The 22,390-nt window shown below is 40.6% G+C and overlaps 1 protein-coding gene across 2 annotated transcripts in view; it reads right to left on the reverse strand.

Moving 5' to 3' along the window:
* The window catches only part of GFM2 (GTP dependent ribosome recycling factor mitochondrial 2), a 56,942-nt gene extending 34,620 nt beyond the window's left edge, over positions 1-22,322 (reverse strand). For both annotated transcript variants that reach the window (XM_047778099.1, XM_047778098.1), the window contains exons 1-7: positions 22,131-22,322; positions 17,717-17,800; positions 16,258-16,342; positions 14,542-14,599; positions 13,997-14,094; positions 4,239-4,364; positions 3,179-3,267 (exon numbers count right to left, since the gene is read on the reverse strand). In XM_047778099.1, coding sequence (XP_047634055.1) covers positions 3,179-3,267; positions 4,239-4,364; positions 13,997-14,094; positions 14,542-14,599; positions 16,258-16,342; positions 17,717-17,776 — 516 coding nt within the window. In that variant the 5' untranslated portion in view covers positions 17,777-17,800; positions 22,131-22,322. The remainder of the gene's footprint in view (positions 1-3,178; positions 3,268-4,238; positions 4,365-13,996; positions 14,095-14,541; positions 14,600-16,257; positions 16,343-17,716; positions 17,801-22,130) is intronic.
* Positions 22,323-22,390: the final 68 nt, after the last annotated feature.

The following is a 22,390-nucleotide window of genomic DNA, read 5'->3' on the forward strand; positions in this document are numbered from 1 at the left end:
TTCTTTGTTTTACGCTTGTGTATTCTCAAAGAAATTGTCACCTACCTCCTCTCAAGACCGTGAAAATATCTTTCCCATAGAAGGTATGTAAATTTAGCTTAACACCATCATCCACCTCAAACTAATTCATGTGTATGTATGGTGGGGGGGGGGATATATTATAAATTTCACAAGAACAAAACATATTAAAAGATAAAACTCCCATCATCCCACTTGTTAGCTAAAAGCTCACCTACTGTTTTAGCAAATAAAAGCCTCCTGCATCACAAATTCAGAAACTTCATATCTGAACATATTTCAGTCTTATAGATAATTCAATCTGTCTGAATGACTGTGTCAAATTTATGTCAAGAAATTATAATGACAGGAAGGATACAACCTTTAGGAAGTGAAATGACTCAAAGGAACAGAAATAATAGTATATAGTCAACCTCAGACATCAGTGTCAGGCTTTCTATCAAGCAATTGTCATTGTCAGGGGTCCTCAGGTGGGGCTTTCAGTAACTGTATTATTTCCCCTCCAACTTTTCATTTTGAAAAACTTCAAATCTACAAAAAAGGTGAAAGAATAGTACAGTAAATATCTATGTACTCTTCACCTAGATTCACCAAACATTTGTCACACTTGCCATTTCTCACTCCCTGTAAACACATGCATATGCACACATCATGTGTGTGGCAGCTGTGAAAACGTGCCATTTGGAACTACATGAAGAGCAATGATCAACTGATGGCTGCAACTGTTACTCTTCCAGATCTACCATCTTGTTCTCTCAAGGCCCAGCTTCTTGGGGGCTGTTTCTAGCTAATGACTGAGCTCAGCAGAAGTACTAACCTAGGTGTGTTTCCACAAGACATGGGTTTTTCCAACATGTAACTTTGGCTTGAGGACTCCCCATGAATAGAGCCAAACCCTTTTTTAACTGTGCTGCAGCCTGAGACGATTCCTGCCCAATCCCCCCCTCGCTCCCCTCCTCCTTCACAGGTGTCAGCCAGCCCTGTAGTCTGAACACTCCCTCCCACTTCACTCTTTTCTCCCTTATTCTTCACAGTCTTTTCTCCCCAATAAATCCCTTATACATCTAATCCCATCTTAGCATCTACTGCTCAAAGTACCCAAACTAATACCACGCATGTGTGGGTGGATGGGTGCTGAACCATGAGAGCAAGTTGCAGATACCATGGCTTCAATCTTAAGCACTTCAGCACACATTTCTAAGAATAAGAATATTTTCCAACAAAATCAATTACAGAGACTACGTTCAGGAAAATCTGACAATACTTTAATGTAATAATACAGTCCATACTTATATTTCTGATTTTTCCAATGATGTTCTTTTAATATTTTCCTTTTGATCCAGGATTTAGATGAAGAGAATGTTACATTTAATTTTCCTATCTTTTTAGAATCCTTTCATCTACAACAATTCTCCAGCTTCCCTCCAACCTCAATTATTCATTTTCATTACATTACCACATTTCTTTCAATTTCTAAAAAGTCTTGGCTAGCTGTTTTGCAGGACATCTTTCAATTTAGATCTATTTGTTTTCTCCTAGTTTGGATCAAATATTTTTGCCAGGAATACAACATATGTGATGTTGTACCCTTCTTAGTGCATCATTATCAAGAGGCCCATGGTGTCCACTTGTCCCATTTGGGGGGATTTTGATTTTGATCACCTAATTAAGTATCCTTTTAGCAATTTAAAGATTAGGAGAACTAATGTGGGTTCTATATTCACTATAGAGTCAATCCTCAAATTACATGACAAACAAGGTATCAGCTAAGGAGATCATAACTGACTCTAGTTGCAATAATTTATTATAAACTCATTCTCAGGGGAGTTCCCATCGTGGCTGAGCAGAAACCAATCTGACTAGCATCCATGAGGACACAGGTTCGATCCCTAGATCTGCTTAGTGGGTTAAGGATCCGGCATTGCCATGAGCTGTGGTGTAGGTCTCAGATGCAGCTTGGATCTGGCGTTGCTGTGGTGTGGTGTAGGCCAGCAGCTACAGCTCCAATTCCACTCCTAGCCTGGGAACCTCCACATGCCGCTGGTGCAGCCCTAGAAAGACAAAATAAACAAATAAATAGAATAAAATAAAAATAAACTCATTCTCAGGATTTATTCAAGGAGCTTTAATATTAAGTCTTAGGAATAATTTCTTCAAGGGTCACTCACATTTCTGCATGTTTTGTTAGAAAAGGCACTGACAGATGGAGGAGTTCCTGTCGTGGCGCAGTGGTTAACGAATCCGAGTAGGAACCATGAGGTTGCGGGTTCGGTCCCTGCCCTTGCTCAGTGGGTTAACGATCCGGCGTTGCCATGAGCTGTGGTGTAGGTTGCAGACGCGGCTCGGATCCCGCGTTGCTGTGGCTCTGGCGTAGGCCAGTGGCTACAGCTCCGATTCAACCCCTAGCCTGGGAACCTCCATATGCCGTGGGAGCGGCCCAAGAAATAGCAACAACAACAACAACAACAACAACAAAAAAAAGACAAAAAGACAAAAAAAAAAAGAAAAGGCACTGACCGTTGTGGACTATCCTTTCAAAGATGTTTGTATAGTGAAGAGAGACAGGGTTTCCCTCCAGAGTAAAAAGTAGGCTGGCTTACAGTACTGGAAGATGCTTCCCTCCAGAGCAAAGAGCAGGCATGTTTACTGCTCATTATACAATACCTGCTTTCTCTAAGCACAGAGTTCCAGCTGCATGTACAGCTGGTACCTGACCTCCCTCTTGTAACTCTATGGGAATTAGGGCTTGGGGAACCAACACAAGTAAATGCTGAGACTTCAGATATTGCTATTGCAATGACTAAGAAAAGTCCTTTGTCTCTGACTCAGGAATCTCAGGTCCTCTGTCAGAATCCATAAAACTATGGCACACTAACTTCCTGGCTTGAAAGTAAGATGAAATCTCAGGCTCTTCACAGTTCTCAAAACTACTGTTCATATTTCCTATAGGAAAGCAAACTTTATTTTCCTATTATATGAAGAATCTCATATGCAGTATATATAGGTCATAGCTCAACATTCAATTCCAAGTCCCTTTAACCATAATTTGATTTATAAGAACTTACCAAATAAAAGGTTATGATTAAACCAATCTGATATATTCTATTTTTAAAAAAACCATGTTGTTCTATCTTCACTTTACTTGGGCACTATTTTTTACCTCTACACCAGCAGAAGCATCAAACACAGCCACTGCACCATCTAACACTCTTAGGCAGCGCTCAACCTCCAAAGTAAAGTCCACATGACCTAAGAAAAAGATGAGAAATACATCACTTAAAATCTTTAAACCACCACCACATGATCCAGGAGAGCCCACACTTGGGTATGTACCCAAAACAATTCAACAGAAGATCTCAAAGAGATATTTCCACCCCCACATTCATAACTGCACTATTCACAACAGCCAAGAGGTAGAAGTAACCCAAATATCCATCAACGGATGACTGGTATATACACAACATTTTTTATGTATACAAAATGTGGGGAATTCCAGTCATAGCTCAGAGGAAATGAATTCTGATTAGCATCCATGAGGACGAAGGTTTGATCCCTGGCCTCGCTCAGAGGGTTAAAGGATCTGGCGTTGCCCTAAGCTGTGATGTAAGTTGAAGACGCAGCTCAGATCTGGCATTGCTATGGCTGTGGCATGGGCCGGCAGCTACAGCTCCGATTGGACCCCTAGCCTGGGAAATTCCAGATGCTGGAAGTGCAGCCCTAAAAAAGCAAACACGAACACACACACAAACAAAAAAACCAAAATGTGTTATATATGTGCAAAGAAAAACTAAAAAAGAAGGAAAAAGGAAGGAAACCCTATCATGTGCTACAACATGGATGAATCTTAACTCTGTTAAGTGAAAAAAGACAGTCGCAAGAGGACAAACTGTATGCTTCTTCTTATAAGAGGTATCTAATGTAGTGAATATTATAGATCTAGAAAGTAAAATAATGGTTACCAGGGGTTGAGGGAAGGGACTAAGAAGTCATTGTTTAACAGGTATAGAGTTTCAGTTCTGCAAAATGATAAAGTTCTAGAGATCTATTTCACGATAATCTAAGTGTATTTAACACTACTGAACTACTTAAAAACGGTTAAGACAGTGAATTTCATGATCTATAGTTTGGTTTTTTTTAACCATTAAAAAACACACAAAAACATACACAAACAAAAATCCCAAAGAATACAGCACCTCTGCGTGGCTAAAACAGAACCATACCTGGTGTATCAATTAGATTGATTCTATACCCCTTCCAATCGAATGTAACAGCGGCTGATTGAATAGTTATGCCTCGTTCTCGCTCTTGAGCCATGAAATCTGTCACTGTATCTCCGTCATCAACATCTAACCAAGAAAAAGATGATGTAGTTAGGCTTAGTAGCAAGGGTATTTTATCGGTATTTGATATCTACCCAACGAAGTTTAATTTGCTTTAAGAAAAGCTGTTCATTGGAATTCCCATGGTGGCTCAGTGGTTAACCAACCCAACTAGTATCCATGAGGATACAGGTTCGATCCCTGGCCTTTCTCAGTGGGTTAAGGATCCCTGGCATTGCCCTGAGCTGTGGGGTAGGTCGCAGATGCAGCTTGGGTCCCAAATTGCTGTGGCTCTGGTGTAGGCCAGCGGATATAGCTCAGATTCAACCCCGAGCCTGGGAACTCCATGTGTGGTGGGTGAGGCCCTAAAAAAACAACAAAAAAATTTAAAATATATTTATATATATATTTTAAATTTAATATATATATATATTAGTTTAATATTTAGATCCCTTAATCTTTCTCTATATCAATCAACATTCTAGTAAAAGCTATTTTTAGCAGAGGAGTACTTTTTCCATAAAAACAATTTTTATGCAAAAACTAAGATTAATTTAACTTTTTTTTTTTTAATTTATTTATTTTTTTTGTCTTTTTGCCATTTCTTGGGCCGCTCCCGCGGCACACGGAGGTTCCCAGGCTAGGAGTCTAATTGGAGCTGTAGCTGCCAGCTTATGCCAGAGCCACAGCAACGCAGGATCCGAGCTGCACCTGTGACCTACACCACAGCTCCTGGCAATGCCGGATTGTTAACCCACTGAGCAAGGGCAGGGATCGAACCTGCAACCTCATGGTTCCTAGTCGGATTCGTTAACCACTGTGCCACGACGGGAACTCCTAATTTAACTATTTTAATTTTACTGAAACATACTTTTTCCATTTTTTTCCTAGTTTAACTTTATCTGACATTCCTCACACCTGATCCCTTGACAGGAGGCAGAGTAGTATGATCAAAGAGTATAAACAGGAGTTCCCGTTGTGGTGCAGCAGAAATGAACCCAACTAGGAATCATGAAGTTTCGGGTTCAATCCCTGGCCTCACTCAGTGGCTTAAAGATCTGGCATTGCCGTGAGCTGTGGTAGGCGTGGCTCAGATCCTGTGTTGCTGTACCTGCGGTATAGGCCAGCGGCTACAGCTCCGATTGGACCCCTAGCCTGGGAACCTCCATATGCCACGGGAGTTTGGCCCTAAAAAGCAAAAAAATAAAATAAAAAAATAAAAGAGTACAGACAGACCAAATTTAAACCCCAACTTTATCAATTACTTCTTTATGATCTTGAACAAGTTACTTAACCTAGTATGGAAAATAAGACTAATAAAGCCAGGCTTGCTGGGTTGTTAGAAGAATGAAATGACTAGAAAGATCAAGATGGCAGAGGAACAAGATGTGGTGTTCACCTTCTCCCACAAAAACATCGAAATTAAAAAAAAAAAATGTACATGTAGAACAATTTGCACTTATTAGCAACTGAATGCTGACAGAAGACCTTAAACCTCCAAAAAGGGAAAGAAACCACCCACATAACTAGGTAAGACAAAAGGAAAAAAGAGAGAGAGAGAGAAAGGAATCAGGATGGGACTAGCACTCCTGAGAGGGAATCGTCAAAGAGGAAAGGAACCTAGACCCTGGGAAGCCTCCTGACATGGAGATCAGCACAGATGGGGTGATTGCAAAACCCCAGAAAAAAGCACAGCACCTGCGCTGAGAAGGGCAAAGCAGAGAGAGAGCTCCAGAGACCACTGGGCCACTGCCCCCCGACACCACAGCCTGAGACACTCAGGTGGGAGCTCGGCACTGATACTCAGGCTACAGAGGTCAGTTCTGGAGAGAGGACTAGGGCCGGTGGTGTGGAGACAGCCTGGGGAGCTAGGGAGTGGTGTGCCACAGGCTGGGGAGTGAGTGCCACAGTCGAGGGAACCAGGAAGAAGGTCTGGGCCTGCAGGAGAGGCAAGGTGCCATTGCTGGGGAGGGCAAGAGGAGGAGGGGTGGACCATCATAGGAATATCTTTTCCTGCATGTGCAAACTCTTGGAAGGTGGGGCTATAGGCAGCAAGGCGCCTCTTGCATGGGTTACGGGTGGTGGCACATCCTGTGTGGGATAAGCACAACAGGACTTCTCTTTTTAAGAGACTTTTGTTTTGTTTTGTTTTGTCTTTTTGCCTTTTTTCTAGGGCCGCTTCCACGGCATATGGAGATTCCCAGGTTAGGGGTCGAAACGGAGCCATAGCCACCGGCCTACGTCACAGCCACAGCCACGAGAGATCCGAGCCGCGTCTACAACCTACACCACAGCTCACGGCAACGCCGGATCATTAACCCACTGAGCAAGGGCAGGGACCGAACCCGCAACCTCATGGTCCCTAGTCAGATAAGTTAACCACTGAGCCACAACGGGGACTCCAACAGGACTTCTCTTGCATGGTCTACAGGTGGTGGGAGCAAGCTCAGTCATCTCAGACTCCAGAGGTGGGTGTGGCCCACAACCAACGGAACAGGAACCACCTACAGCCAGAGTCACCTCAGAGATCAGCATAAAGAAGGGCACTGCAACCAAGTACCACCCGTTGTTGCTCTCACTCCTCTAGGAACACACAGGCCTTGCCACTGCCCCTGCCAAATGCTCCAAATGCTGCCTTCATCTGCCTGAGGGTCAGTGCCACCTCCAAGGGCCCTGGAACTAGGAGCAGCCTGAGACGCTTTCCCATGGGTCCTTGCCACTGTGAAGGGCCCAGCAACCAGGCACTAGCTATTAGCCCTACCCACAGCCTCCATCTCCCTGGAAGCACTTCAGCACCCTAAAAACAAATAGTAAGCCCTCACAAAATACCCAGAGGTACTCTCACATATAAATAGCCCTCCAATATTGCAGTAGTTGGTTTCCCTAAACTCACAGAATAAGAAAAATACATAAGCAAAATGAAGAAGCTCGGTAATCATTAAACAACAGGAGAATTAACCTAAAGGAGCCAACAACAAAACAGACCTCTGAAGTCTAACAGATACCAAGTTCAAAAAGGAGATAGTGGAGTTTCCATTGTGGCTCACTGGAAACACATGTGACTAGTACCCATGAGGTTGGAGGCTCAATCGACCAGTGGGTTAAGGATCTGGTGTTGCCTTGAGCTGTGGTGTAGGTCACAGACGCAGCTAGGATCTGGTGTTGCTGTGGCTGTTGTGTGGGTCTGTGGCTGCAGCTTCAATTTGACCCCTAGCTTGGGAATCTCCATATGCTGTGGGTGCGGCCCTAAGACAAATTTAAAAAAGAAAAAGAGAAAGAAAGAAAACCAAATGAAAGACCAGGAAAGCAATATAAGAGATCTATGGGATAATATAAAGCAGGCCAATATACATATAATAGGGATTTCAGCAGGAGAAGGAAAAGAAAAGGGAATTGAAAATATATTTGAAGAAATTACAGCTGAAAACATTCCAAATCTAAAGGAAAGACACATCAAGATACAGAAAGCAAAAAGGGTCCCAAATAAGTTTAACTCAAAAAGGCCCACACCAAGACATATTATAATAAAAATGGCAAAAGTTAAAAGAGAGGTTTCTAAAGACTGCAAGAGAGAAAAAAAGACTTAACTATAAGGGAACTCCCATAAGGCCAGCAGCTGATTTCTCTACAGAAACACTACAGACCAGAAGACAGTGGCAAAATATATTTAAAGTTCTAAAAGGGAAAAATTTGCAGCCTAGAATACTCTAGCCAGTAAGAATATAATTTAAAGTAGAAGGAGAAATAAAGAATTTCTCCAACAAACAAAAACTAAAGAGTACAGCAATTCTAAACCCATTCTAAAAGAAATACTGAAAGGGCTCCTCTAAATAAAAAAGAAATAAGAAACAGGATTGACAAAATCACAACTGGAAAGTAATTACTTAAGCCAGCATAAAGATTTAAAAGAAAAAAGAAAAATCTACTGTAAAAGCGACAATAAACACAAGGAAGGGCAAAAGGATAAACACAAAGATGTTAAAAAGGACATCAAAAATCATAAAATGTGGAAAAGGACAGTCAGGAAATCTGGATTCTTTTTTTTTTTTTTTAGAATGGGTGTGAGCCTGTTTGACTATCAAGCTAAAGCAAGCAGGTATGGGAAGGGGTTAACATACTGGAAATTCAGGGCAACCATAAAACCAAACCAAACATACATTCACAAAAACTAAAAAGGTGAGGACACAAGTGTATCACCCAACAACAAAAAGAAATGGAACAAAGGAGAAACATAGAATCAATAGGAAACAAGGTTTAAAATGGCAATAAATACATATTTATGAATAATTACCTTAAATGTCAATGGATTGGATGCTCCAATCAAAAGATAGAGTGGCAGACTGGATTTTAAAAAAAAGAGCATATAGGAGTTCCCGTCGTGGCGCAGTGGTTAACGAATCCGACTAGGAACCATGAGGTTGCGGGTTCGGTCCCTGCCCTTGCTCAGTGCGTTAACGATCCGGCATTGCCGTGAGCTGTGGTGTAGGTTGCAGACGCGGCTCGGATCCCGCATTGCTGTGGCTCTGGCATAGGCCGGCGGCTACAGCTCTGATTCAACCCCTAGCCTGGGAACCTCCATATGCTGCGGGAGCGGCCCAAGAAATAGCAACAACAACAATAACAACAACAACAACAACAAAATAAAAATTAAATAAATAAATAAATAAATAAAAGAGCATATAATATGCTGCCTAAAAGAGGCTCACCTTAGGACAAAGGACACCTAAATTGAAAGTGAGGGAATGGAAAAAGATATTTCATGCTAATGGAAAAGATGGGAAAGGAGGAGTTGCAATACTCATATCAGACAAAATAGACTTTAAAATGAAGGCCTTACAATCCTGAGAAACAAAAACCAAGCAGGAGGCATAACTCTCCCAGACTTCAAGAAATACTACAAAGCCACAGTCATCAAAACAGTGTGGTACTGGTATCAAAACAGACAGACACACCAATGGAACAGAATAGAGAACCCAGAAATAAACCCTGACACCTACAGTCAATTACTCTTTGACAAAGGAGGCAAGAACATAAAATGGGAAAAAGAAAGTCTATTCAGCAAGCATTGCTGGGAAACCTGGACAGCTGCATGCCAAGCAATGAAACGAGAACACACCCTCACACCATGCACAAAAATAAACTCAAAATGGCTGAAAGACTTAAATATATGACAGGACACCATCAAACTCCTAGAAGAAAACATAGGCAAAACACTCTTTAACATCAACATCATGAATATTTTCTCAGGTCAATCTCCCAAAGCAATCGAAATGAGAGCAAAAATAAACCCATGGGACCTCATCAAACTGACAAGCTTTTGCACAGCAAAGGAAACCAAAAAGCAAACAAAAAGACAACTTACAGAATGGGAGAAAATAGTTTCAAATGATGCAACCGACAAGGGCTTAATCTCGAGAATATACAAACAACTTATACAACCCAACAGCAAAAAAGCCAATCAATCAATGGAAAAATGGGCAAAAGACCTGAATAGACATTTCTCCAAAGAAGATATACAGATGGCCAACAAACACATGAAAAAATGCTCAACATCGCTGGTTATAAGAGAAATGCAAATCAAAACAACCATGAATGAGATACCACCTCACACCAGTCAGAATGGCCATCATTAATAAATCCACAAATAACAAAAGCTAGAGATGGTGTGGAGAAAAGGGAACCCTCCTGCACTGTTGGTGGGAATGTAAACTGGTACAGCCACTATGGAGAACAGTTTGGAGATACCTTAGAAATCTATACATAGAACTTCCATATGACCCCGCAATCCCACTCTTGGGCATCTATCCGGACAAAACTCTACTTAAAAGAGACACGTGCACCCACATGTTCATTGCAGCACTATTCACAATAGCCAGGACATGGAAACAACCCAAATGTCCATCGACAGATGATTGGATTCGGAAGATGTGGTATATATACACAATGGAATACTACTCAGCCATAAAAAAGAATGACATAATGCCATTTGCAGCAACATGGATGGAACTAGAGAATCTCATACTGAGTGAAATGAGCCAGAAAGACAAAGACAAATACCATATGATATCACTTATAACTGGCATCTAATATCCAGCACAAATGAACATCTCCTCAGAAAAGAAAATCATGGACTTGGAGAAGAGACTTGTGGCTGCCTGATGGGAGGGGGAGGGAGTGGGAGGGATCGGGAGCTTGGGCTTATCAGACACAACTTAGAATAGATTTACAAGGAGATCCTGCTGAATAGCATTGAGAACTTTGTCTAGATACTCATGTTGCAACAGAAGAAAGGGTGGGGGAAAAAATGTAATTGTAATGTATACATGTAAGGATAACCTGATCCCCTTGCTGTACAGTGGGAAAATAAAAAAATTATATAAAAAAATAAAATAAAATAAATAAAATAAAATGAAGGCCTTAAAGAAAGACAAAGAAGGACACCATTTAATGATAGAAGGATCCATTCAAAAAGAGGATATTATACTTGTCAATATATATGCCTTTAATATAGGTGCACCCAAATACATACAGCAAATACTAACACATATAAAAGTATAAATTGATGGGAATACAGTAATAGTAGGAGACTTTAACACCTCACTCACATCAAAGGACAGATCCTCTAGACAGAAAATTAATAAGACAATGGAGATCCTAAATGACACAATGGAAAAGTTAAACTGACATTTTCAGTACATTACGTCCAAAAAAATCAGAATATAATTTCTTTAAGTGCACGTGGAACATTCTCAAGGACTGGCCACATACTAGGGCACAAAACTAACCTCAACAAATTTAAGAGTACAGAATTATTTCTGGTAACTTCTTTCACCACAATGGCATGAAACTAGAAATCAACCACAGGAAAAGAAATGAGAAGAAACTGACTACATGAAGACTAAGCAACATGCTACTAAAAAACCAATGGGTCAATAAGGAAATCAAAAGAGACATTAAAAAATACCTCAAGACAAATGATAAGGGAAACAGAACCATTAAAAAATCTATGGGATGCCCCAAAAGCAGTTCTTAGAGGAAACTTCATAGAGATACAGGCCTTCCACAGAAAAGAAGAAAAATCTGAAATCAATAACTTAACCTAAGACCTAAAAGAATTGGAAAAAGAACAAAACCTAAAGTCAGCAGAAGGAAGGAAATTATAAGATCAGATAAGAAACAATAAATCAGAGATTTAAAAAAAATTAAAAAAACAAAAGCTAGGTCTTTGAAAGGGTAAACAAAATTAACCAACCTCTGGCCAGACTCACCAAGAAGAGGAAAGAATTCAAATAAACAAAATAAGAAATGAAAAAGGAGAAATCTCAACAGATATTTCAGAAATAAAAAACAAAAAACAATAGTCTCTCCTATTAGAGACTACTAGGAACAATTACATGTCAACACATTTGACAACCCAGAAGAAACGGACAACTTCACAGGCCGCCAAAACTGAATTTAGAAGAAACACATCAACTGAACCGACTGATCACTAGAAATGAAATTGAGTATGTGATAAAAACATTCCCTACAAACAAAAGGCCAGGACCAGATGGCTTCACAGGCAAATTCTACCCAACACACAAAGAACTTAAACCAATCCTTCTTAAATTTTTCCAATAGGTTGAAGAAGGAATACTTCCAAAGACATTCTATAAAGTTACCGTCACTCATACCAAAACCAGACAAAGACACTACCAAAAAGGAAAATTATAGGCCAGTATCTTTGATGAATATAGACACAAAAATTCTCAACATTGTAACCAACCAAATCCAACAACATGTAAAAAAGATCATACACCAAGGACCAAGTGGCATTCATCTCAAGTTCACAAAGATGTTTCAACATATGTAAATCAATGTCATACATCACATTAATGAAAGAAAAGCCAAAAACCATATGGTCATCTGAAAAGATGCAGAAAAGCATTTGACAAAATCTAATATTCATTCATGATAAAAACTCTTACCAAAGTGGCTACAGCGGGACTATACATTAACATAATAAAAGCCATTTATGACAAACCCACAGCCAATATAATACTCAAAGGGGAAAAGCTGAAAGCCTTCCCACTAATATCTGGAACAAGACAAAGATGCCCACTCTCACCACTTTTATTCAACATAGTGTTGGAAGTCCTAGCCATAGCAATCAGACAAATAGAAATAAAAGATATCCAAATTGGAAGAGAAGAGGTAAAACTGTCACTCTATGCAGATGACATCATACTATATATATAGAAAACCCTAAGGACGCCACACAAAAACTACTCAACCTGATGGATGAATTCAGCAAGTAGCAAGATAAAAAGTTATCTTGCATTTATATATGGGAACAATGAAATACTACGAAAGGAATATAAAAATACAATACCTTTTAAAATTGCATGCAAAAATACTAAATACCTAGGAATAAACCTGACTGAGGAGGTGAAAGACTTATATGCTGAAAACCGTAATATAAAACATTAATCAAGGAAATTAATGAGGATTCAAAGAAATGTAAAGATATTCAAGTTCCTTGATTAGAAGAATTAGTATCATTAAAATGGCCATACTACCCAAAGCAATCTACAGATTCAACGAAATCTCTATCAAATTACCCGTGACATTTTTCACAGAACTAAAACAAGCAATCCAAAAATTTATATGGAACCATAAAAGACCCACAAAGATTGACAAAGATTGACAAAGCAATCTTGAGGGACAAAAACCACGCAAGAGGCATAACTTTCCCAGACTTCAGACAATATTACAAAGCTACAGTAATCAAGACAGTGTGGTACTGGTACAAGACTGGGGGGAGTCCCTTTGTGGCTCAGCAGTTGATGAACCTACCTAGGAGCCATGAGGATGTGGGTTCGATCCCTGGCCTCGCTCAGTGGGTTAAGGATCTGGCGTTGCCTTGAGCTTAGGTGCAGATCACACACGTGGCTGAGATCCCACATTGCTGTGGCTGTGGCATAGGCTGGCAGCTGTAGCACCAATTCAACCCCTAGACTGGGAACTTCCATACGCTGTGGGTATGGCCCTAAAGGGAAAAAAAAAAAAAAAAAAAAAAGACTGTCACTGGTACAAAAACAAACATACTGTAGCCCAGACTGTTTTGTGAGTCTGAATGTTTACTTGAACCTAAAAAGACTCTTTGATGAGTATTGCAACTACCTTATGTTGTGGTTTAGATTTCAGTGCCTCCATGCCACACCTGAGATCTTCTAGATTGATTTTTTTTTTTCCCCCTTTTCTGGCTGCACCTGCAGCATATGAAGTTCCTGGGCTAGGGAATAAATTCAACCCCATCTATAACCTACGTCACAGGTGCTGCAACACTGGATCCTTAACCCACCACACCAGGCAGAGGATCAAACCAGCAACCCCAGAGACAAGTGGGGACTTGTGTAACATTAACTCGGTGTACCACAGTGGGAACTCCTAAGTTGACTTCATTTTTTTCTGGCCACGCCCACAGCATGTACAAGTTCTCAGGCCAGGAATCAAACGTGCACCATAGCAGCAACCCCAGCCACTGCGGTGACAGTGCCAGATCCTTAATCCATTGAGCCACATGGGTACTCCCTAGGTTGACTTCTTAATCAAATTATCTTCCAATAATATTTTCTCTAATGAAGCAGTGGGGTAGGGAGAGGAGGAATCATTCTAACCTCCCAGTGATCGTGTGTATCCAGAATAATACAGTATTCTTTCTGTGGTGGTAGTTTTGCCTGCATCAATATGAGCCATAATTCCAATATTACGGATTCTGTTTAAAAGAGGAAAAGATGACATATATTACATTGTGAACATTACTAAAATTATAAAACCAAAATATCTGTTGTGCAAATTTCAAAGTTGGTTACTATTTCAATAGTTTATAAAATAGTGTAAAAACTGGAAAAATGAAAAACCTCACTATCACATTAGTCTAACAAAACAACTAAGTTACAAAAGAGCTAACTACAATTTTGTGAACATCTTGTATTTATATCCATGAAAAATGTGCTGTTGCTGAATTAAAAATTTTTAGCACTCAATTGATACAAGAAAATAGCTTTTAAGATATATACCAACACCTATTTATAGTTAATTAGCTAGAACTGAAGGTTACAGAAATTAGAGCATTCATTAAATGCTGAACTAAGCCTTTGTGAGAAAGCTCTTACTTTTCATGGCAGCCTCTAGAAAAGACAGTATCAGTGACAGTACTTACTTAGTAATAGGAGGACTGATGATGGAATGAAGGGACTTGACATCATTTCCTATTATACCTAATGGAAAAAGTGTTAAACTGTGAAATTTAAAGAAATTTTCCGTTAATTTACAAACAAAAGAAATTAAAATAATTTTAAGCAAATAGTGTAATTCCAATTAAGGTAAAATTCAAGCTAAATGAAACTCATTTACCTAAAACTTATTTTCTTGCAATCTCTAAATAATAGGCTGTGGATGGCAATAAAACAAGGTAAAGTTTTTAAACATTCTTTTCTAGATAGTCTTAGAAATAGATTTACCCCAATCTCTGCCATGTTCTACAATTATATAATAACTAAATAGAATTATAAAAGTGGAATTAATGTTTATAACAAGAATCTTAAGATCTTGAACCAAAATGAAAAAAAATTTTTTTTTTGTGTGTGTGTTTTTGCTATTTCTTGGGCCGCTTCTGCGGCATATGGAGGTTCCCAGGATAGGGGCCTAATCGGAGCTGTGGCCACCGGCCTACGCCAGAGCCACAGCAACGCAGGATCCGAGCCGCGTCTGCGACCTACACCACAGCTCACGGCAACGCCAGATCGTTAACCCACTGAGCAAGGGCAGGGACAGAACCCGCAACCTCATGGTTCCTAGTCGGATTCATTAACCACTGCGCCACGATGGGAACTCCGAAAAAAATATTTTAAAGAGCACAGTCCGGGGGAGTTCCCGTCATGGCTCAGTGAAAGTGAAACTGACTAGCATCCATGAGGTTGCAGTTTTGATCCCTGGCCTCACTCAGCTCAGTGGGTTAAGGATCTGGTGCTGCCATGAGCTGTGGTGTAGGTTGTAGACTCGGCTCAGATCTGGCATTGCCATCACTGTGGCATAGGCTGCCAGCTACCGCTCTGATTCGACCCCTAGCCTGGGAACCTCCACACGCAGCAGGTGCAGCCCTAAAAAAAACACACACAAAAACAAGAAAATAAATAAAAAGCATAGTCCTATAATTCTACATCATCAAGCCTCGAAGAGCTAACAGTGATACTCATATCAGCTGATAATGTTTCTGTACAACTTGGAACCTACCTTCCCTCAGTAATTCTAAGGACGCAACACCTTTAAAAACAGCCTGGAAGGGCATTCCCGTTGTGGTGTAGTGGAAACAAATCCAACTAGGAACCATGTGGTTGCAGGTTTGATCCCTGGCCTCGCCCAGTGGGTTAAGGATCTGGCGTTGCCGTGAGCTGTGGTGTAGGCTGCAGATGCGCCTTAGATTTGGTGTGGCTGTGGCTGTGGCATAGGCCAGCAGCTACAGCTCCAATTGGACCCCTAACCTCTATAAGCCTCGGGTGCGGCCCTTAGTATAAAAACCAGAAATGAATGAGGAAAATCAACATTTTACAAGAGCAGTCTACAAGTAGACTCACCTGCTATAAACTTTTGAGCCAGCTACTCAAGCCATTTACCCTTCCCTTTCTTTCATTCATGAGGATGACTAGCAGGTGAGGAGCTTAAGTCTCCTGGTATCACCTCCTAGCATCAGAATACTCCAACTCCTAATAATCTCAAGGAAATAGCTAAGAAACAAAGCGGAGCCACTACTTTCAAAATGTTTGGAGACCTCTAACAAGGGAGATGCTTGCAAATGAGAGAGGGATAGAGAGGGAGAAAGAGAAAGGAGAAAGCAAGCAATCAGTTTATGTAAACGAGAAAAAGCTAACATGTGTACCTGGTAGGGAACTATGATTTCTTCCATGAGGCAGATGTAGCTTTAATCTTCTTAGATTTACTCTTATTTTAGAGCAACACATATTCTAGTGAGGGGAAAAAGAAACTTGATATTAAATTTATTTTACCATGACTTATTACTATAGTTTTAACATCATAATTATGTTTTGTCAGAGGACAAAATAATTTCAATCTCTATAAAGTAGTCCCAACGTAATAACTCCAATTCTTTTAATAAGCATGACACAAAATTATACTATGAGAATGCTGATTTGCTCTTTTGAGCTGACCTTAGATGATGGCTCTCTTAGACCTACAGCATTAGCATTATAAGAATCTTATCTGAAAGACAAGTTCTCAGGACCTGTTCCAGACAAGAGAATCAGTAACTCTAGGGATAGGGTCGAACAATCTTTTTTTAACGAGCATCCCCAGGTGATTCTGATAGCTGCAGTTTGAGAATCAAGACCCTCAAGTTTCCAGAGAGTCAGGAGGTTAAATAAGGTCACTCATCCTGGATACTCCTGGGTTCTCCCTTAAAGCTGTTAAGAGCTGGTGGAGTTCATGAACTCTGAAACCATTAGGTGTTTTCACTGAGATTTATAACAGAGGCTACACATTAGAATCAACTGGAAAGCTTTTTGTAAAAACATTTGGGAAACGAGTAAGGGGGATATTGGAGGAACTAGGAACTGTTTTTTTTTTTTTTTTTGGCCATGCCTGCAGCATGCAGAAGTTCCCAGGCCAGGGATCGAACCCTCGCCACAGCACCGACCCAAGCTGGTGCTGTGACAAAGCTAGATCCTTAACCCACTGCACCATAGAACTCCAGAATTAGCATTTTTATAAGTTCCCTAGGTATCTTCTCCTAATGTTCCCACATAGAGGTTGAACGTTCTCCATCAATTTGTCCCTAGACCACTAGAGACACATTTAATGGCTGCCAATACACTTGGAACTGTTGAGTAAGTGTATGCCATGATTTGGGGCTGCCACCATCTTTCTTTCATTAAGTCACCGAATGTCTAACCATGTCTTCTCTATTAACTCTATATGAGCTACTGAAGTCTCTGCCAATAAAACACTCATATCCTAAGTACAATTTTAAGAGTAGTGACGCAAACTATCTAAATTTTCACTTCATAATGACCAGGGTAAGACAGTATCATCTGTCACAGGGAGTGTAGTCTGAAAGCATCACAAATGAAAACACTGAAGAAAAAGCGTGTAACTCCTTGGGCCACTAATGGAATAGAGTCTCAAAATGCTGCACAGGTGATTCTAAAGCAGCAAAATGAATTTACAGACTAATAAAGGATAAGGCATATTTGATTATAGGTTCTCCCATACTCCCCATTAAGAAACGGCTGATATACTAGTATATGAGATATACAAGGCCTTCAGGGAGGTTAGGCAACTGACGCTGCTGAAGTACAAGTAATTTTACAAGAAAAGCTTACGTCAATGTGCAAGCTGGATATTTTCTTATGATTCACTGCAAATATCCTCAGGTTGGACATCTTGGCCCTCTCAACTGTTATTCTCTGAAAAAGAAATATAAAAAATATTAAAAAATAAAGAAACATAAGAAGTATAAAAACTTATAAAACTAAGTTTATGTATTGCATAAACTTTTGTAAAGCATATGCAATATATATGGTAAAAATGCATTACTTTTTAAAAGTATTTTTAGCCAGCAAAAGGTCAATGCATTATTCAGAAAATGTAAACTCAAACTAAACATGAGAAATATGGTTCTCAAGCTTAAAATGTCCCATATCATCTCAACATACTTTAATTAAGATATGAATATATTGTAGAAAAAGATATACTGAAATTACAAAAATACAGCATACCAACAAAAGCATGTTTTTATGTAAAAATTTATAAGAGAAATAAGTATAGAAAGGTAAGCATCTACATGTTAACTTGGTAATTTTTCATTCGTAGTACAGCTTTTTGGTTTATCTGTATATAGTGATTTTTCTATCATGAGGAAAAAATAAAATCATGTAAAAAATACACAACAACAAGTCCTCTTCTATGATCTTAGCGTCTGGCACATTTAGTTTAAAGACATTTATTCTTCAGACAATATTACAAGGCCACAGTAATCAAAATAGTGTGGAACTGGTACAAAAACAGTCATACAGACCAATGGAACAGAACAGAGAGCCCAGAAATAAACCCAGACACCTATGGTCAATTAATCTTTGACAAAGGAGGCAAGAATATAAAATGGGGGGGAAAAAAAAGTCTCTTTACCAAGTCATGCTGGGAAAACTGGACAGCTGCCTGTCAAGCAATTAAACTAGAACACACCCTCACACCATGCACAAAAATAAACTCAAAGTGGCTTAAAGACTTAGATATTAGGCAAGACACTATTTCTTCATACACTTCAACCAAAAACAAATAAGTAACATTAAATACAGAAGCAGACATAAGCTGGTTTCTATTAAGGCAGACATTAAAAATACTTGTAAAACTGTAAAGCAATGTAAAACACCCTTAAAACTAAATCATTTTTTAAAATGTAGGCAGTTTTCATAAAACTATATTACTTACATTAATATTTAATAGATACATTATTTTTAATGAACTACTAAAACATTTTAGGGGTTCCTGTATGGCTCATCAGGTTAAGGACCCAACCCATTTTTTCTGAGGATATGGTTTCAGTCCTTGACCTCACTCAGGGGGGTAAGGACTCAGCATTGCCCAAGCTGCGGAGCAGGTCAGATGCACCTGGGATCCTATGTTGCTGCATTACAGGGCTCAGCTGCAGCTCTGATCATACCTGATTAGCCCCGTGGCTCAGGAACTGCCATATGCCACAGGTGCAGCTGTTAAAAAATTTTTTTAATTAAAATGTTTTAATTTCCAATATTTGAACGTTGATTATAACCCACATAAACAAAACTGAAGTTCTGAATCATTTTTAACAGTATGAAGCATTCCTATAGACCAAACTTTTTTTTTTTTTGGTCTTTTTTTGCCGTTTCTTGGGCCACTCCCACGGCATATGGAGGTTCCCAGGCTAGGGGTTGAATCGGAGCTGTAGCATCCGGCCTACGCCAGAGCCACAGCAATGCAAGATCCGAGCCACATCTGCGACCTACACCACAGCTCACGGCAACGCCGGATGGTTAAACCCACTGAGCAAGGGCAGGGATCGAACCCGCAACCTCATGGTTCTTAGTTGGATTCGTTAACCACTGAGCCACGTCAGGAACTCCTAAACTTTTTTTTTTTTTTTTGCCTTTTCTTGGGCCACTCCCGCGGCATATGGAGGTTCCCAGGCTAGGGGTCCAATCGGAGCTGTAGCCCCCGGCCTATGCCAGAGCCACAGCAACGCGGGATCCGAGCCGCGTCTGCAACCTACACCACAGCTCACGGCAACGCCAGATCGTTAACCCACTGAGCAAGGGCAGGGATCGAACCAGCAACCTCATGGTTCCTCGTCTGATTCGTTAACCACTGCGCCACGACGGGAACTCCTCCTAAACATTTTTAAAACTTATTCCAACGCTGCTTCCCAAAGTGAACACCTATAATTATTTTAGGTTATAGACCCCCCCCAAAAAAAACACTTACTAAATAAATGTTAGAAAAAACAGCCAACAAAATCTGTGATTCTGTAGGTAAGTGTGGCTTACAATGATGTTAAAGTTATTTACATTAAAATATGAACTTAAGAAAAACTATTAATTAATAGCACAGGTGACATTAAGCTGTCAGTATTTTTTTTTTTTTTTGGTCTTTTTGCTATTTCTTTGGGCCGCTTCCACGGCATATGGAGGTTCCCAGGCTAGGGGTTGAATCAGAGCTGTAGCCCCCGGCCTACGCCAGAGCCACAGCAACGCGGGATCCGAGCCGCGTCTGCAACCTACACCACAGCTCACGGCAACGCCAGATCGTTAACCCACTGAGGAAGGGCAGGGACCTAACCGGCAACCTCATGGTTCCTAGTCGGATTCGTTAACCACTGCGCCACGACGGGAACTCCCTAAGCTGTCAGTCTTAAAAAGGTAGTACTCAGATCACTCAAGTGGGAAATACTGTTTTAATCTATATTTGACCTATACCTTTCAATTAAATAACCTCATCTCATCAATTCCCCACTTAAAAACCTGTAAAGTTTTTTTGGTTGTTTTTGGCTGCACCCAGAAATTGACTCCAAGCCCCCTGCTAAGACCTATGCCACAGCTGCATAGGTGTGACTGCTTCGATCCACTGTGACTCCTGCCAAAACTCGGCCTCTGTCTGCCATTGGCGAATAGAAACGTGGAGTCAGGATTGTGGGTGAAGGAGGAAAAAAAAAACCAGCTTTATTGCTTTGCCAAGTGAAGGAGGGTAACAGCAGGCTAATGCCCTAAAGACTATGCCTCCCGTTAGGAAGAATTTGGGGGAGTTTTATAGTAAAAAGGAGAAAAACAGGTTTTCAGATAGGAATCAGGATTGGGGCAGACATGAATTCTTTCTTTCTTTGAGGGAATCGAAGCTGACATCAGGGGATCATGATAGTGGTCTTCTGGGTTATTGCCTAAAGTAACGGTATTTGCAAAAAGGGCATATTTACATTGTAAATCAAGTACAATCAAAAAAATTTTTAAGGCAATATTGATCAGAGATTAAAACTGGAAAAGTTCCAGAAAAATACCACGTGCTAATGATTTTTAACCCACAGGCAATTGTGCTCAGGGTGCCTAATCTTTAGCTTACAGGTGACTGTGTTCAGAATGCAATCAAGCCAGTGAGAAGGACAATGAAGGACTTTAAGCTGTTCAATTTTAAAGTATTCACTTCTAAAAAAAAGCGGAAGGAATATAACTTTTCTCTTCGGTATATAAGATGCCTATATAATTATGTGTATCCCTTGAGAGGGAACCAGGATTCTGCCCCAAGGCTAATGTTTCTTGATTGCTCCTTCCTTGTCTTTGTATCCCTTTCCTTCCCTGATAATCAACTGTCTGAACCTGTCCCTTGGAACTTGGGGAGAGTCATGGAGGTTGAATGAGGCCCATTTCCTAAAAACAATAAACGGGGGATACAGGGGCATGCTCAGTGACATGGCTGGCTGGGAATAAAACCGTAGCTCCAGAGGGGCACCACACACTGCAGTCAAGTCCCTAACCCACTGCACCACAGGGGGAACTCTTGCAAAGTTTCTTAATATAATAAATCTGCGCCAAACTACCTTCACAACCTTGTATCCTACCTTATACCAGCAACTCCCACCAAAATTCCCCAGATACACCATGCTCTGACATCTCGACACCACTGCCTGAAAGCAGTCCTGGAATTAACAATGCCACACACCTGGTAAATTTCTATTTGATCTTCAAGACCCAGCTTAGAAGACTTTGCTAATTTCCTACAAATTTACTACTTCCTTCTCTGTGCTTCATAACACTTGGAACTTATATTTACTCATGCCAAATACATTTCCAAGTTTTCTCCACTACCATCAGCTCCCCAAAAGAAGGGATCTTCTTAAAACAAATCCACTCAACATCGTCCTGTGCACCAAAAGTCCTCAGGATTTCAGAAATTAATCCCCTAAAACAGGACGTTGTCTTTTCTGACAGTAGAGACCCAGTAATTTTACTTTCCTCTACAATAAGTTTTCATTCCTCGTCATTCTTCTCTATCATGAACACATTACATGATAGAGAAGAGCAAAGATCAGTCGCTCTCGCTTAAAAGAGAGAAAGGCCTACACGTGGGCGGACACAGGGCTGGGGAGTGATAAGGGCGAGACCTTGCTGTCCTCATATTTTCCTGGCTATAGCATCCTCGAAGGTCGCCGGTGGCCACTGTGGGGCATAGTCCTGGGCACGCTGGAGTAGCAATAAGAGGCCCGGTACACACCTGGCACTCGGTCGCATTCCGTAGTTCCGCTTTTTCCCGCCGGGCTGGTGAGAGCAGAGGTGCCGGTGGCACTCACGCCTGCAAAGGCCTCACGTCACTATCTTCTATCTGCCTGAACGCGGGGATACCGGTGAATGGAACCTCAACCTTCTTTGCTCCGCCTCCACAGGCGTGGCACTTCACCACTTCCGGCGGTACCTCTCCCAAATGCCGCCGGCCAGCAACTTCCGCCCTTCGAGCTGACACTGAAGAACGACGGC

This window comes from Phacochoerus africanus, chromosome 4 (genome assembly GCF_016906955.1).
Source record: "Phacochoerus africanus isolate WHEZ1 chromosome 4, ROS_Pafr_v1, whole genome shotgun sequence".
Taxonomy (NCBI): domain Eukaryota; kingdom Metazoa; phylum Chordata; class Mammalia; order Artiodactyla; family Suidae; genus Phacochoerus; species Phacochoerus africanus.